Below are 13,405 nucleotides of genomic sequence, written 5' to 3'. Positions count from 1 at the left end.
TCCTGTTGGAATGTGTTTGTATGAATCCACTGGCCTTCCTTCCATTAAAAAAAAAGAAGATATTTATGCATTATTTGTTTAGGGGTGTATTTTATAAAAATGTTGCAAAAATGCAATCCTGGCCATTTAGGGTTGCTAAATTGTTTTAGTTTTTTTGGACAGTAAGTGAGAGTTTGGAATTAAATACGCTATCCCAGATGTTTATGACTTTCTTCTGAACACAAACAAAGATTTTTAGAAGAATATTTCAGCTTTGTCGGTCCATTAATGTAAGTGAATGGTTGCCAGAACTTTGAAGCTATATTAAAGTTTTGTGTGAGATACAGATCAATATTTAAGAGTGTTTTTACTATAAATTCTCCGCCCTGCCCACTAGGTGGCGATATGCATTTATACATTTATAGTAGAATTGACTTAAATACGGATCTGTTTCTCACCCACACTTATTGTATTGCTTCTGAAGACATGGATTTAACCACTGGGATTGTATGGATTACTTTTATGCTGCCTTTTTGTGTTTTTTGGAGCTTAAAGGTTCTGGCCACCATTCACTTGCATTGTATGAACCTACAGAGCATAGACATTCTTCTTAAAATCTTTTTAGTGTTCAGCAGAAGAAAGAAATCATACATATATGGGATGGCATGAGGGTGAGTAAATTATTAGAAAATAAACATTTTGGGGTGAACTATTACTTTAATATTTTAAATGATAAAACAGAACAGAAAACAGCTGAAAATCATTTGTAAAAGTGTATCTATGATTTATTGAATAGGCTTCATTGTATGAATATAGAAACATTTTGACAACTTTTGCCCAGTGTTGCATTATTTTTTAGAAAAATGGTCTCTTATTCATGAAAGTTTATATTTGGGGTATATTATTTATATTTAAATCCGTAAATGTTGTGATTTAAGAACAAACATAACATTAAATATTTTTTTCGAAAATTGCTAAATTTGTTCCATCAGTGTTAGCGATTTTGTCATGTAGCTGTTACCTTTTAGTGTGACTTTAGCCAGCTCTGACAGTTAAAATGATAAAATGAAAAAATCTTTCCCAACAAAGCTGTTTTTATGTGTATGTTTTACCTGTATTTCATGAATATTAGAAATGATTTAATTGCTTTAAACAAATGTTGCAGATCTGTTACACTGGGTCTCTGAGGGTTAAAGCCCATGGAAAAAGTTCTAATCCACACCGGATACATATATTGGCTCAAATGGTTTGTTTGTTTCTGTGTTGGGTCCTATTTGCACTCAGCACTGCCAGTTACCTGTTCTGGTTCCTTCTGCTCAACTGCACCATTTCTCAAGTGAATGAAGTTAGCATGACAGTTGCAATGCTTCCCCCTTCCACCTCCGTCGTCCCAGTGGCATCTGCGTCACATGATTTTTAAGTGCAACTGATGGCAGGAGGTTATTGAGGATGACAACCACCCCTGCTCATTTCAGCTCGCGGCATCTGCATTTTGTCATGTTTTGTCGCTGCCATAGGGATGACATTAGAAAGATGGATGGCCGGGCTTTCTCAGTTCACCTCCACTGCATTGCCTCTGCTTGCGTCCTAGTATTCTGTGCAACGTGGCAAGAGCCAGTCAGAGGGCAGCGTGAAGTCAGTTTGTTACACAGCTGGATAAACTCAACTGGCTGTTCCATGACCTGTGTGCTAACCCTTTGTAAGTGGTTCTCCCTGCTGTCATGTTTGTTTACCCTTATGAGGATGCACCCCCCCCCGCCCCCATTCCTCTTTAGAAAACAACTTTTCAGCTGTGGGAACAAAACATTTCTGCAATATTCTCCTGTACTCCAAAGCATTCATTGACTTTTCACAGTGAGCAGCTCACCAGTACCAGCAGTTGAAAAGGTTCCCCACACCATGACACCTCTTCCTCCATGCTTAACTGTGGTAGAGATGCATTCACTATTGTATTTCTCACCAGATCTTCAAATACATCTCTCTGGAGCATCACGATGCAACTCAAATTGTGAGCCATCACTCCACACGACTCTGCTGAACCACCCATATACTGCCAAAAACCTAATTCTGTCTTTTATGATTTTCTGAGACAGCAATGGCTTTTTAACACATCTTCTAGACACAAAACCTGCATTAGATATCCTTCTGATTATTGTCTTCTCGAAAGAGTCTTGTTTTCTGAGGTCTTGAATACTGTTGACAGATTTTGTAGACTTTTCTTCCTGACTTTGAGAAGTGTAAATTTCAGCAGGTCATCCCTGCATGAAGAAGCTTTGGGCCTTCCAGATCCTTTCTTTCAGGCAACATCACCCGTTGTTTCAAAGCGTTGACATATTCTCTTAATTGCTGATAGAGAAATTGGGATTTTCTCAGCCTTTAGGGTCTTGTAAACTTCAGAATAGCTAAAGTTGGCCTAATGCAGACCAGCTATGTGGTTTCTGACAGCAGATTTTTTCACTCCTTTACCTTGGAACTCACTACACTGCATAAATATTCCGTGGTAGGTTTTTCAAAATTTCCTTCATGATTGTAGACTGACCCTCTCAAGAAAATCTAGAATATTTTTATCTTCAGTGGTAGCTACTGTGTGCGAGCACCTATGAGAGGAACTTCCCTCGATGTGCCTCTTTCCGCGCATGAACTAGACACTTGTGACCGTCATGTATAATAATGTTAGCAGTGGGCTTTTCCAGTGTTTTGGATGTAGCATTTGCAGTCAAATCAGATGTAAAGTCTCAGTGAGTGCCAATTTCTAATATGTTGACTCTTTTGTATGTATTTTCTTTAACCTCGGCAGACCAATATAGAGACATTTTTTAGATAGGGATCATTTTAGATAAAACTAAACTCTAAGCTGAAATGATGCAGCTGTTCTCTTTTCTACAGTATGTAATCACTTTCTTTAATCTATGTTTGAGTGGAGGGGGGAAAGCAACAGGTTATTCAAATGCCAACAGAATGCAACAAGAAGTGTGTTGAAGGACATAACTATAAAAAAAAAGAGTTGTTCATTCAGTTTGTCTTCATGCACTTGTTGTATATGATTTTGTTCTGAAACAAGTTTGTTCAGCAGGATAAAAATGATGAGATATTGAAATGAAATCCAAAAGAGGTATGTTTTTTTTGACCGGTTCATTTATATTGACTAGGGATGTAACAGTTTCAAGGTTTCACAATATACCTCAGTTTTAAAACGGATGGTTATCATACCGTTGAAATCTTCTCATTGACGGTATTGCATACTGTCACTCAATTTTAAAGGTGACATGCTGGTGTTGCGAGCGCTGCTCATCACGAGCACATCAGAAGTTCAGCACGAGCGCAACATACAGCCATGTCCGAGACTGAACCTTTATTTCTGCCGTCACAGAAGTTGAAGTCCACTGTCTGGGATTACTTGTCTATGTAAAAGACCCATGAGACACCATCAATGTTGATGGTTACCCAGTCTGTAAACTTTGCTGCAAATAAGTCTCGGCTCAGGCGGGAAACACTTCAAATCTTAAGCACCATCTCCGTGAGCACAATCCCACTGTAATGAATCAGGCAGACGAGGAGGTGCGGATCCAAATGCAGTTAAACTTTATTTAAAAAAACCAACAGAAAGGAAAAACCCTCAATGGGGAAACAAACACAAAACTAGAAAACCACGGGCAGGGGAGACATACCAGGCTGACAACATACAACCATACCAAACAACGACTGACAGAGACTGAACAAACAGACAGGGTTTAAATACAAGAATGTGGGACAAAGGGGCCAATGAACAACCAGAACACAAACTAGATGACAAGGTGATTAACAGAAGCAAATGACAAATTAACAAGGGCAGGTGAAAACAATGAACAGTGAACATGAGGGAAAACAAGACTATGGAGTGACAAGACTATGGAGTGACAAAAACTACAAAAGTGACAAAAATGACAAAGGGCAATGGAAAAACAAGACAGGGTATACATAACAGAGCCCCCCCTCAAAGGATCGGCTTCCAGACGATCCTAAAAACCCAAGACAAAAGACAGAAAACCCACAGAGAACAAAATGATGGCACCGGGGGCAGACAGGCAGACCAGGGGGGCACAAGAACAAGGAGGCAGTCCAAGGGGCACAGAGGGCAGGCAGGAAGTCCAAGGGGGCACAAAGGGCAGGCAGGAAGTCCAAGGGGGGCCACGAGGGGAAATGAGACAGTCCACGGGGGCACAGAGGGAGATGAGACAGTCCATGGGGGCACAAGGGGCAATTAGGCAGTCCACGGGGGCACAAAGGGACAGGTTTAGGAGGCTGGGGTGGTATTGACCGGGCAGGGACAGGTTTAGATGGCCCGGGGGCTGGCCATAAGGCAAGGGCCGGTTCAGGGAGCCTGGGAGGAGGCCACAGGACAGAGGCCGGTCTTGGTGGCCTAGGAGATGGCCGTGGTGCAAGGACTGGTTCAGGGGGCCTGGGAGGAGGAGTGGCCACTGGGGAGGCCGGCGGAGCCGCGAGGGACGGAGCCAAAGGGGACTTCTGAGGCGGAGCCAAGGGAGGCTCGAGAGGCGAAGTTGAGGGGGGTGATGGCTTGGAAGGCTCAGAAGGCGGAGCTGAGGGAGGCGGCGCCGTGGGAGGCTTTAGGAGCGGGGACCTGGAAGGCTCTGGAGTCTCTTGGGGCAGAGCCGTAGGGGGCTCTGGAGGTGGAGCCGTAGGAGGCTCGGGAGGCAGAGCCATAGAAGGCTCGGGAGGCAGAGCCGTGGGAGGTTCTGGAGGCGGAGCCGTAGGAGGCTTAAGAGGCTCTGGAGGTGGAGCCGTCGGAGGCTCTGGAGGCAGAGCCGAGGGAGGCTCGAGGAGAAGAGCCGCAGGAGGCTGAGCTGAAGGAGGCTTGGGAGGCGGAGCCGTGGGAGGCTCGGGAGATTCTGGAGGCGGAGTCCTGGAAGAGCTAGGAGACGGGGCTGAGGAAGGCGGAGCCGATGCTGGCTCAGGAGGCCCAGGAGGTGGAGCCGTGGGAGGCTCTGGAGGTTGAGCCGAGGAAGGCTCAGGAGGCGGGGCCGAGGAAGGTGGCGCCGTAAGAGGCTGAAGAGGCGGAGACCTAGAAGTCTCTGGAGGCGGGGCCGAAGGGGGTTGTGCCGTAGGAGGTTTCAGAGGAGGAGCCCTAGAAGGCTCTGGGGTCTCTGGGAACAGAGCCGTGGGAGGCTCGGGGCGGAGCTCTGGAAGGCTCAAGAGGCTTGAGGGGGGTATAGCCCTGGAAAGCTCGAGAGGCGGAGCCCTGGGTGGCTCAAGAGGCTTGAGGGGCGGAGCCCTGGAAGGCTTGAGAGGCGGAGTCCTGGGTGGCTCGAGAGGCCTGGGAGGTGGAGCCCTGGCAGGCTCGAGAGGCTTGAGGGGCGGAGCCCTGGAAGGCTCGAGAGGCTTGAGGGGCGGAGCCCTGGAAGGCTCGAGAGGCTTGAGAGGCGGAGCCCTAGGAGGCTCGAGACTGGAGAGGCGGAGCCCTGGAAGGCTCGGGAGGCGGAGCTCTGGAAAGCTTGGGAGGCTCGGAAGGCGGGGCTCTGGAAAGCCCGGAAGGCGGAGCTCTGGAAAGCTCGGAAGGCGGAGCTCTGGAAAGCTCGGAAGGCGGAGCTCTGGAAAGCTCGGGTAACTCGGAAGGTGGAGCTCTGGAAAGCTCGAGAAACTTGGAAGGCGGAGCTCTGGAAAGCTCGGGAGGAGGAGCCCTAGAAGACTCGAGAGACTTGGGAGGCGGAGCCCTGGAAGACTCGGGAGGAGGAGCCCTGGAAGGCTCGAGAGGCGCTGGCTCTAGGACGGGCACGACCACTGGCGCTGGCTCTTGGACGGTCCTGGCTACTGGCGCTGGCTCTTGGACGGTCACGGCCGCTGGCGCTGGCTCTTGGACGGTCACGGCCGCTGGCACTGGCTCTTGGACGGTCGAGGCTTCAGGCGCTGGCTCTTGGACGGTCGAGGCTTCAGGCGCTGGCTCAGGGACGGTCGAGGCTACAGGCGCTGGCTCAGGGACGGTCGAGGCTACAGGCGCTGGCTCAGGGACGGTCGAGGCTACAGGCGCTGGCTCAGGGACGGTCGAGGCTACAGGCGCTGGCTCAGGGACGGTCGAGGCTACAGGCGCTGGCTCAGGGACGGTCGAGGCTACAGGCGCTGGCTCAGGGACGGTCGAGGCTACAGGCGCTGGCTCAGGGACGGTCGAGGCTACAGGCGCTGGCTCAGGGACATCTGAGGCTACAGGCGCTGGCTCAGGGACATCTGAGGCTACAGGCGCTGGCTCAGGGACGTCTGAGGCTACAGGCGCTGGCTCAGGGACGTCTGAGGCTACAGGCCCTGGCTCATTGACGTTTGAGGCTACAGGCACTGGCTCATTGACGTTTGAGGCTATCGGCACTGGCTCACTGACCTCTGAGGCTACAGGCGCTGGCTCGGGGACGGTCGTGGTACGTGCCGGCTTGGGTTTGCTGGGCACTGAAGGCAGAGCCACGGGGGGTTTAGGGCACGGCTGCGGCAGGCGGAGGCTGGTGAGCAGAGACTTTTCCCCTTCTCCACTTCCTCCGGGCTGATGCGACTGGCGAGGCTGGAAAGCTGTTCCTGGTCATCGTGGCCTCAGGCTCGCAGGCCGTGGCTGACGAGGGCTCGGGCTCAGGCTCGCTGACCGTGGCTGACGAGGGCTCGGGCTCGCAGACCGGGGCAGGTGTGGGCTCTGGCTCGCAGACCGGGGCAGGCGTGAACGGGGAGCCGCACAACAGCAAGGTTAACTCCAGGAAGTCGCGGAGAGTCCAGCCACGTGATGCCGTCGGCAGCCGCTCCTTCAGCCAGCCACTCAGGTTTTCCCTGAAGAAGACAACCAGGGAGGTGTCCGAGAAGTCCGCAACAGCCACCAGTTTAAGGAAGTCGCGGACGTGGGCCTCAATAGGACGGTCCTCTTGCCTCAGGCAGAGCAGGTGATATCTAGCGCGTAGTACTGCTGGATCCATGGTGGTTCAGTCGTTCTATAATGAATCAGGCAGACGAGGAGGTGCGGATCCAAATGCAGTTAAACTTTATTTAAAAAAACCAACAGAAAGGGAAAAACCCTCAATGGGGAAACAAACACAAAACTAGAAAAACACGGGCAGGGGAGACATACCAGGCTGACAACATAACAACATACAACCATACCAAACAACGACTGACAGAGACTGAACAAACAGACAGGGTTTAAATACAAGAATGTGGAACAAAGGGGCCAATGAACAACCAGAACACAAACTAGATGACAAGGTGATTAACAGAAGCAAATGACAAATTAACAAGGGCAGGTGAAAACAATGAACAGTGAACACGAGGGAAAACAAGACTATGGAGTTACAAGGGTGCCAAAAGTGAAAACTAAGGAACTACAAAAGTGACAAAAATGACAAACAAAGGGCAACGGAAAAACAAGACAGGGTATACATAACACCCACGGAATTTGCAGGGATGAATATAAGTGGAAATACTGTACACAGGATAATAAATTATAGCCTGTTCCATAAAAACACAAGATTCAATGTAGTTTTACATGATTTGTAATGACTAGTTAGGCTAAAGTTATTTTTATGCTTTCTGTCACATTCACAAATCCATCAAACGGATTTAAACCCTCGTTCAACATTATGATGTGCCAACTATTTGTTCTTTTGCCTAAGTACAGCGCAACAGCAGAACAATGTGTTTGATAATACTAATCATATGTTTTATTGGTAAACCATAGTACTAAATAGGGTTTACAAAATGCATGGCTTTTGGTGTTCAGGAAATTGACATTGACCATATGAATGCAAGAAACTGACAGTGAAACTGTGGCACAAATTGTCAGTATTGGACAAAATGCCAATAATAAACTGCACATGAATAATATATTTTCAGTAGTTATTGTAGAATTGAACTCATTGTCAAATGCAACAAATTACTGAATGCATGCAAATGCATATTTGAAGTGTTAACATAGGCAATACTCATGACAAATTATTACAATTCAGTTTCATAAATCATAAAATTGTAGTTATAATCATCTGACTTCTGTACATGTTGCCAGCTGCCAATTTATTATTTGTGTACCTGTTTGTGATTTTTTTCTTTTTCTTTTTTACCTTGTCAGATTAAGAGTGTCCTGATGTTCAAGATCAAAAGTTAAAGGATTCAAGTTGAAGAAATCCAAAATGTACTTCAAGAATTGGTTATAACTGAAATATTTATCTGTGTTTATCAGAAATAGCCTATTTTATAACCAAATATTGAACTGCTTTTAATATTATCAATGCATCTACATACCATGAAACCGTAATACCGTGGTAATTTTTGTGACTTATCATACCATGAAAATGTCATACCGTTACGCCTCTAGTATTGACAAATTTGTTATCAGTTGTGGAGGTTAAAAGGAGCTTAAAATATTGATGTGATGGCTTAGTGTTGAGTATACAGTTATAGTATACCGACTCAGACTCGGACAGTAATGGACTCATTCTTGAGTCAGACTCCGCCCCTTTGAACTCTGACTCGACTTGGACTTGATTGGTTAAAGACTCAGACATGTCTGAAGGTGAACTCGAACTCAACACTATTGTGATGCAACTCAAATGCAACTCAAAATTCTTCTTATTTTCTGTAGAGAACGGCACCTTTAACTCAAGCAGCGAGGCAGAGAGGAAGACGCAGTCTTACTATCTCTCCTGTCTGAATGAACAGCGAATAGAAGAGCTGGGAGCCCAACCACTCATTGACCTAATTGCAAAGGTGGGTGTTTCTTCCCCTCTGGTGTAGAGGAACAGTGTGAGCAGGAATAGAAGGTAATGTAATACTAAATTTATTTGATGCCTCATTCATTTTATTTATGGGTTTGCTGTGGCATGCTTTTTGAATAAGAGATCTCTAAAACTAACCCTCGGCACAGACCTGAAAGAGGAGTCCATCGCTCAGACAGAAAGCAGGGATGTCAAACAGCACTTTTATCTTCTAAATATAAAGCCCTCCCTACACACGCAGCTGTCAACTGGAGGGTTAGACAAAACTATGATAGGAAAGATGGAGGATGAAAAATATCCATCTTGTTCATCCTTCTTCTTGCTGCCAATGAGATGCCCTTTAACAAAGTTTTACAAATACTAACCTTCTGTCTCTCTTGCAATCTGTCACTCTCTATCTTATGTTGTGTCATTGGGATCACAGTGATTGAGTATTAAAGGGAGCTGAGAATAGTTTTATTCTCTAAGGTGAGACAGATTTAATTGGCTTGATATTTGGTGTTGCCACAAACCCATCTGAGTCATGCTCCTTTAGCTTTGAGAGCAAGGTGTTATTGCTTTCGGCTTTATTTCACCCTCCCTTAGAGAAATACTTTAAATCTAAAAGTCAACACGAAATAGCATTCACAACCCATTTTACTTCCATAATGTTATGTATTTTTGAGTGAAGCAGAATATTCAATGTGGGTAACTGATTAGATGAACCCAACAGACTGAAATGGGTTAAATAAACCTGTAGAACTTAAACTGGATGAAAAATCTGTAGGATTTAAACAAGTTCGATATGCCTGTAGGACTTAAAAGAGTTAGATAAACCCGTAGGACCTAAAAGAGTTAGATAAACCTGAAGGACTCAAAAGAGTTACATAAGCATAAAGGACATAAACAGGATGGAAAGACCTGTAGGATTTAAAAGAGTTAGATAAACATGTAGGACTCAAAAGAGTTAGATAAACATGTAGGACTCAAAAGAGTTAGATAAACCTGTAGGACTTAAAAGAGTTTGATAAACCTTTAGGACTCAAAAGAGTTAGATAAGCATAAAGGACATAAACAGGATGGAAAGACCTGTAGGATTTAAAAGAGTTAGATAAACATGTAGGACTCAAAAGAGTTAGATAAACCTGTAGGACTTAAACATGAGGAAACCTGTAGGACTTAAAAGAGTTAGATAAGCCTATATGACTCGAAAGAGTTAGATAAACCTGTAGGACTTGAAATAGTTAGATAAGCCTATAGGACTCAAAAGAGTTAGATAAACCTGTAGGACTTGAAATAGTTAGATAAGCCTATAGGACTCAAAAGAGTTAGATAAACCTGTAGGACTTGAAATAGTTAGATAAGCCTATAGGACTCAAAACAGTTAGATAAACATGTAGGACTCAAAAGACTTCGATAAGCCTATAGGACTTATACGAAATGGAAAAACCTGTAGGACTTGAAAGAGTTATATAAACATGTAGGACTTAAACATGATGGAAAAATCTGTAGGATTTAAAAGAGTTAGAGAAACATGTAGGACTCAAAAGAGTTAGATAAACCTATAGGACTTAAACATTATGGAAAACTGTAGGGCTTAAAAGAGTTTGATAAACCTGTACGACTTAAACATAAGGAAACCTGTAGGAGTTGAAAGAGTTAGATAAACCTGTAGGACTTAAGAGTTAGATAAGTCAACAGGACTTAAACGGGATGGAATAACCTGTAGGATTAAAAAGATTTAGATAAACCTTTAGGACTTAAACTGGATGGAAAAACCTTTAGGACTTAAGAGTTAGCCCTGACCCTAAGGGCCCTAACCTTAAAGCCCAAAGTATACTTAGGTCAGACGCAACTGCTTAGCGTCTGACCTACAGGACACGTGATACAGTTCTCACCATCAGCAGAGTGCTTTAGCACTAAACGTTTGCGACCCAATTTTTGTAACTGCGTCATTGAATGCACAGAATGCACATGTGCTTGGAATTATTTGCACTAATTTATGGGTCCAAAAGGTGGCAACACTCGCATTTAAGCCAATGTTTTCACGAAGATGCGCTAGAAGAATGAAGAAGACTTTTTTATGGGTGTATGTGTGTACGTGTGTGTGTGTGTATGTGTGTGTGCAGACAGGGGGTTGGAACATCACAGAGTCTTGGGATAAAGAAAACTTAATGGAAGTTTTGAAGATAGTGTCTGGACCTTACAGAGCTCAGCCCTTCTTCACTCTTAGTGTCAGTGTGGACCCAAAAAACTCCAACAGCAATATCATTCAGGTACATATACTCACTGTGACAGGTTTCTGCTGTTGAAAGCTTTTGTTTATGGCCCAAGATATTTGTCTGTTGTTTTATATTTACTGTTTTTACCACCCGGACAGTATGTATCTGTCATGTTTTCATCCTGTATGTCAACATTCTGTTTTCACAGGTTGACCAATCAGGACTCTTCCTGCCTTCTCGAGATTATTACCTCAATAAGACAAATGAAAAGGTAGAAATTAGCAGAGCTTGAAGTCAATATGAAACGATTTTACTTTGATAATCTGAAGATTTGTAACAGTCTGTTAGGGTATGTTGAGTGGTTATAGGATGATTGCTCTGATCATATAACACGATGCATTTGTAAATGTAATTGTTTGTTTTTGTTGAGGTGTTAAAAGCCTATCTGGACTACATGGTGGAACTGGGTTTGTTATTGGGAGGAGACAAGAATTCCACTCAGGGTCAGATGCAGCAAATCTTGGACTTCGAGACTGCACTAGCCAACATCACCGTGCCTCAGGATGAACGCAGAGACGAGGAGAAGATCTATCACAAGATAACGATAGCTGAGCTCCAGGTGTGTGTGTGTGTGTGTGTGTGCGCTCAGAAGGTTTTAATTATACACGATTTGTAATGGTTTGGTGTTGCTGTGTTAAATAGATAAAAGTCCAAAAATGTAGATGCAAAACATGTGTTCAGCTCCTAGCTGAATTTTTGGGTTCATTAGTTTTATCATTAAATCAGTCTGAGTGTGTGTTTCAGCGTATTACTTGCTAAAGGTGTTCGTGATGAGTGTGTTTTGAGATACAAGAAGGGAGAGTTTATGAATAATGCAAGAAGTGTGTGTGAGTGGGTGTATGTACACCTTTTACAAGCTCTGAATCAGAGAACATCTTTTTGGTCTGTCTGTCTGTCTGTCTGTCTGTCTTGATTCAATAATAGAATACAACAACACATCAACTCTTTTGTCTTATTTCTCATGTCCTCTTTCTATGCATACTAATATTCATTCCTTTTGTGTTATTTGGCTTTTATTTATTAAGAGGCTTTTGTCTTAGTGCAGCTGTGTTCAAGGAAATATTATTTTGTTAAGCCCCCGGTGATTCCTGTGGCAAAAGTTGCTGAGCAACAACAGTGTCATTTTGTTGAACCTTTTTCCTCCTCAGTACAGAGGGGCCGAGATAAGTGGAGGGGTCAACATAACGGATGATCGCCTACTTAGTAATACTAGTTAAATAACATGAGTTTTGTCAGTATAAAGGGCATAATATAGTTCTTTTAAAAAAAACTGTGTTATAGGAATTTTGAGGATTTATTTGTATAATATTAAAGATTTATTTGTAATCTATTTACTTTTAAAGTTACTTTTAAATTACTTCTCTCATATCCTAGTTTATCGGAATGAACAAAGCCAAATACAATCCGTTTGCTTAATAAGTTATTAAGTCAACCTACCAAGTGCTTACATATAGTTGTCTCTGCAGATTACCCTTTTATAACAATAACAATATTACACACTTTACCTTCAGGGCCTTTGTCTGCCTAAAGTATAGCAATATTACTCTCTTGTTTTGTGTCTCACCTCATGTAAGAGTCAATTCATATGTTATTATTTGCAAAGCATCCACAAGAGTCCACTTGCTTTTTGAGTTTATAAAAAAAAAAAAAACCCAGCTTCACTGCAACCTTATGAAACTTCTAACCATAAAAGAGAGAGAAAAGAGTGAATTTCCGCCACCTAATCTTTTCTTCCTCCAGACACCCAAAGTAAGGATAAGGGCTCTGGTATATGGAGGGCTTTCAACTGTGTGTTTATGATGGTGGTCTTTGCTGTATTAGACCTAAGGGTAGAGCGGCTAGAATTGCATCTGGGTTACAGGAATGAAAACATGCAGATTATTGTCTCTATCGTGCTGCATAGTTGAGTATTTAGTGAAAGAGCAAATCCAGACATGCATTCCAGATCTGTTTCATAGCCATCGAAAAAACGTTATGCTTGCAACTAAAAAACCAAAACATGCGAAAGAACAACAAATATCAGTTATGGAAAAAACTGAAGGGAATGAAAGTTGGTCATTAATAAGGATGTAAATAACTTTGATCCCTCTTCATATTAGGTGTCTTTGACTACTATGTAGTTACATTAGAAAATTAAGCATTTATTACAATGTGCTTAATGTGTACATATTAACATATTATTGTTCTATGAAATGTTTGGTGTAGGTTTAGGGGTAGGGTTGGGTTTAAGGATAGGTTTAGGGGTAGGGTTGGGTTTAAGGATAGGTTTAGGTGTAGGGTTGGGTTTAAGGATAGGTTTAGGGGTAGGGTTGGGTTTAAGGATAGGTTTAGGGGTAGGATCAACAGTGTAATTACATATGTAATTACAATCTTTAGTGCTGGCAATAAGACAATATTGTCGTGTTGACAATATAAAGTGTGAATCGAAAGAGATTT

The 13,405-nt window shown here is 43.6% G+C and overlaps 1 protein-coding gene across 1 annotated transcript in view; it reads left to right on the top strand.

The window, feature by feature from the left end:
- ece2b (endothelin converting enzyme 2b) overlaps positions 1-13,405 on the top strand; it is an 85,173-nt gene that overhangs the window by 54,342 nt on the left and 17,426 nt on the right. Inside the window, 4 exon segments of the mRNA XM_052109826.1 lie at positions 8,576-8,700; positions 10,817-10,963; positions 11,118-11,180; positions 11,340-11,528. Coding sequence (XP_051965786.1) covers positions 8,576-8,700; positions 10,817-10,963; positions 11,118-11,180; positions 11,340-11,528 — 524 coding nt within the window.

Source organism: Xyrauchen texanus, chromosome 38 (genome assembly GCF_025860055.1).
Source record: "Xyrauchen texanus isolate HMW12.3.18 chromosome 38, RBS_HiC_50CHRs, whole genome shotgun sequence".
Lineage (NCBI taxonomy): Eukaryota > Metazoa > Chordata > Actinopteri > Cypriniformes > Catostomidae > Xyrauchen > Xyrauchen texanus.
The sequence above is the reverse complement of the archived record's forward strand: the minus strand, read 5'-3'. Positions and strand labels throughout refer to the sequence as shown.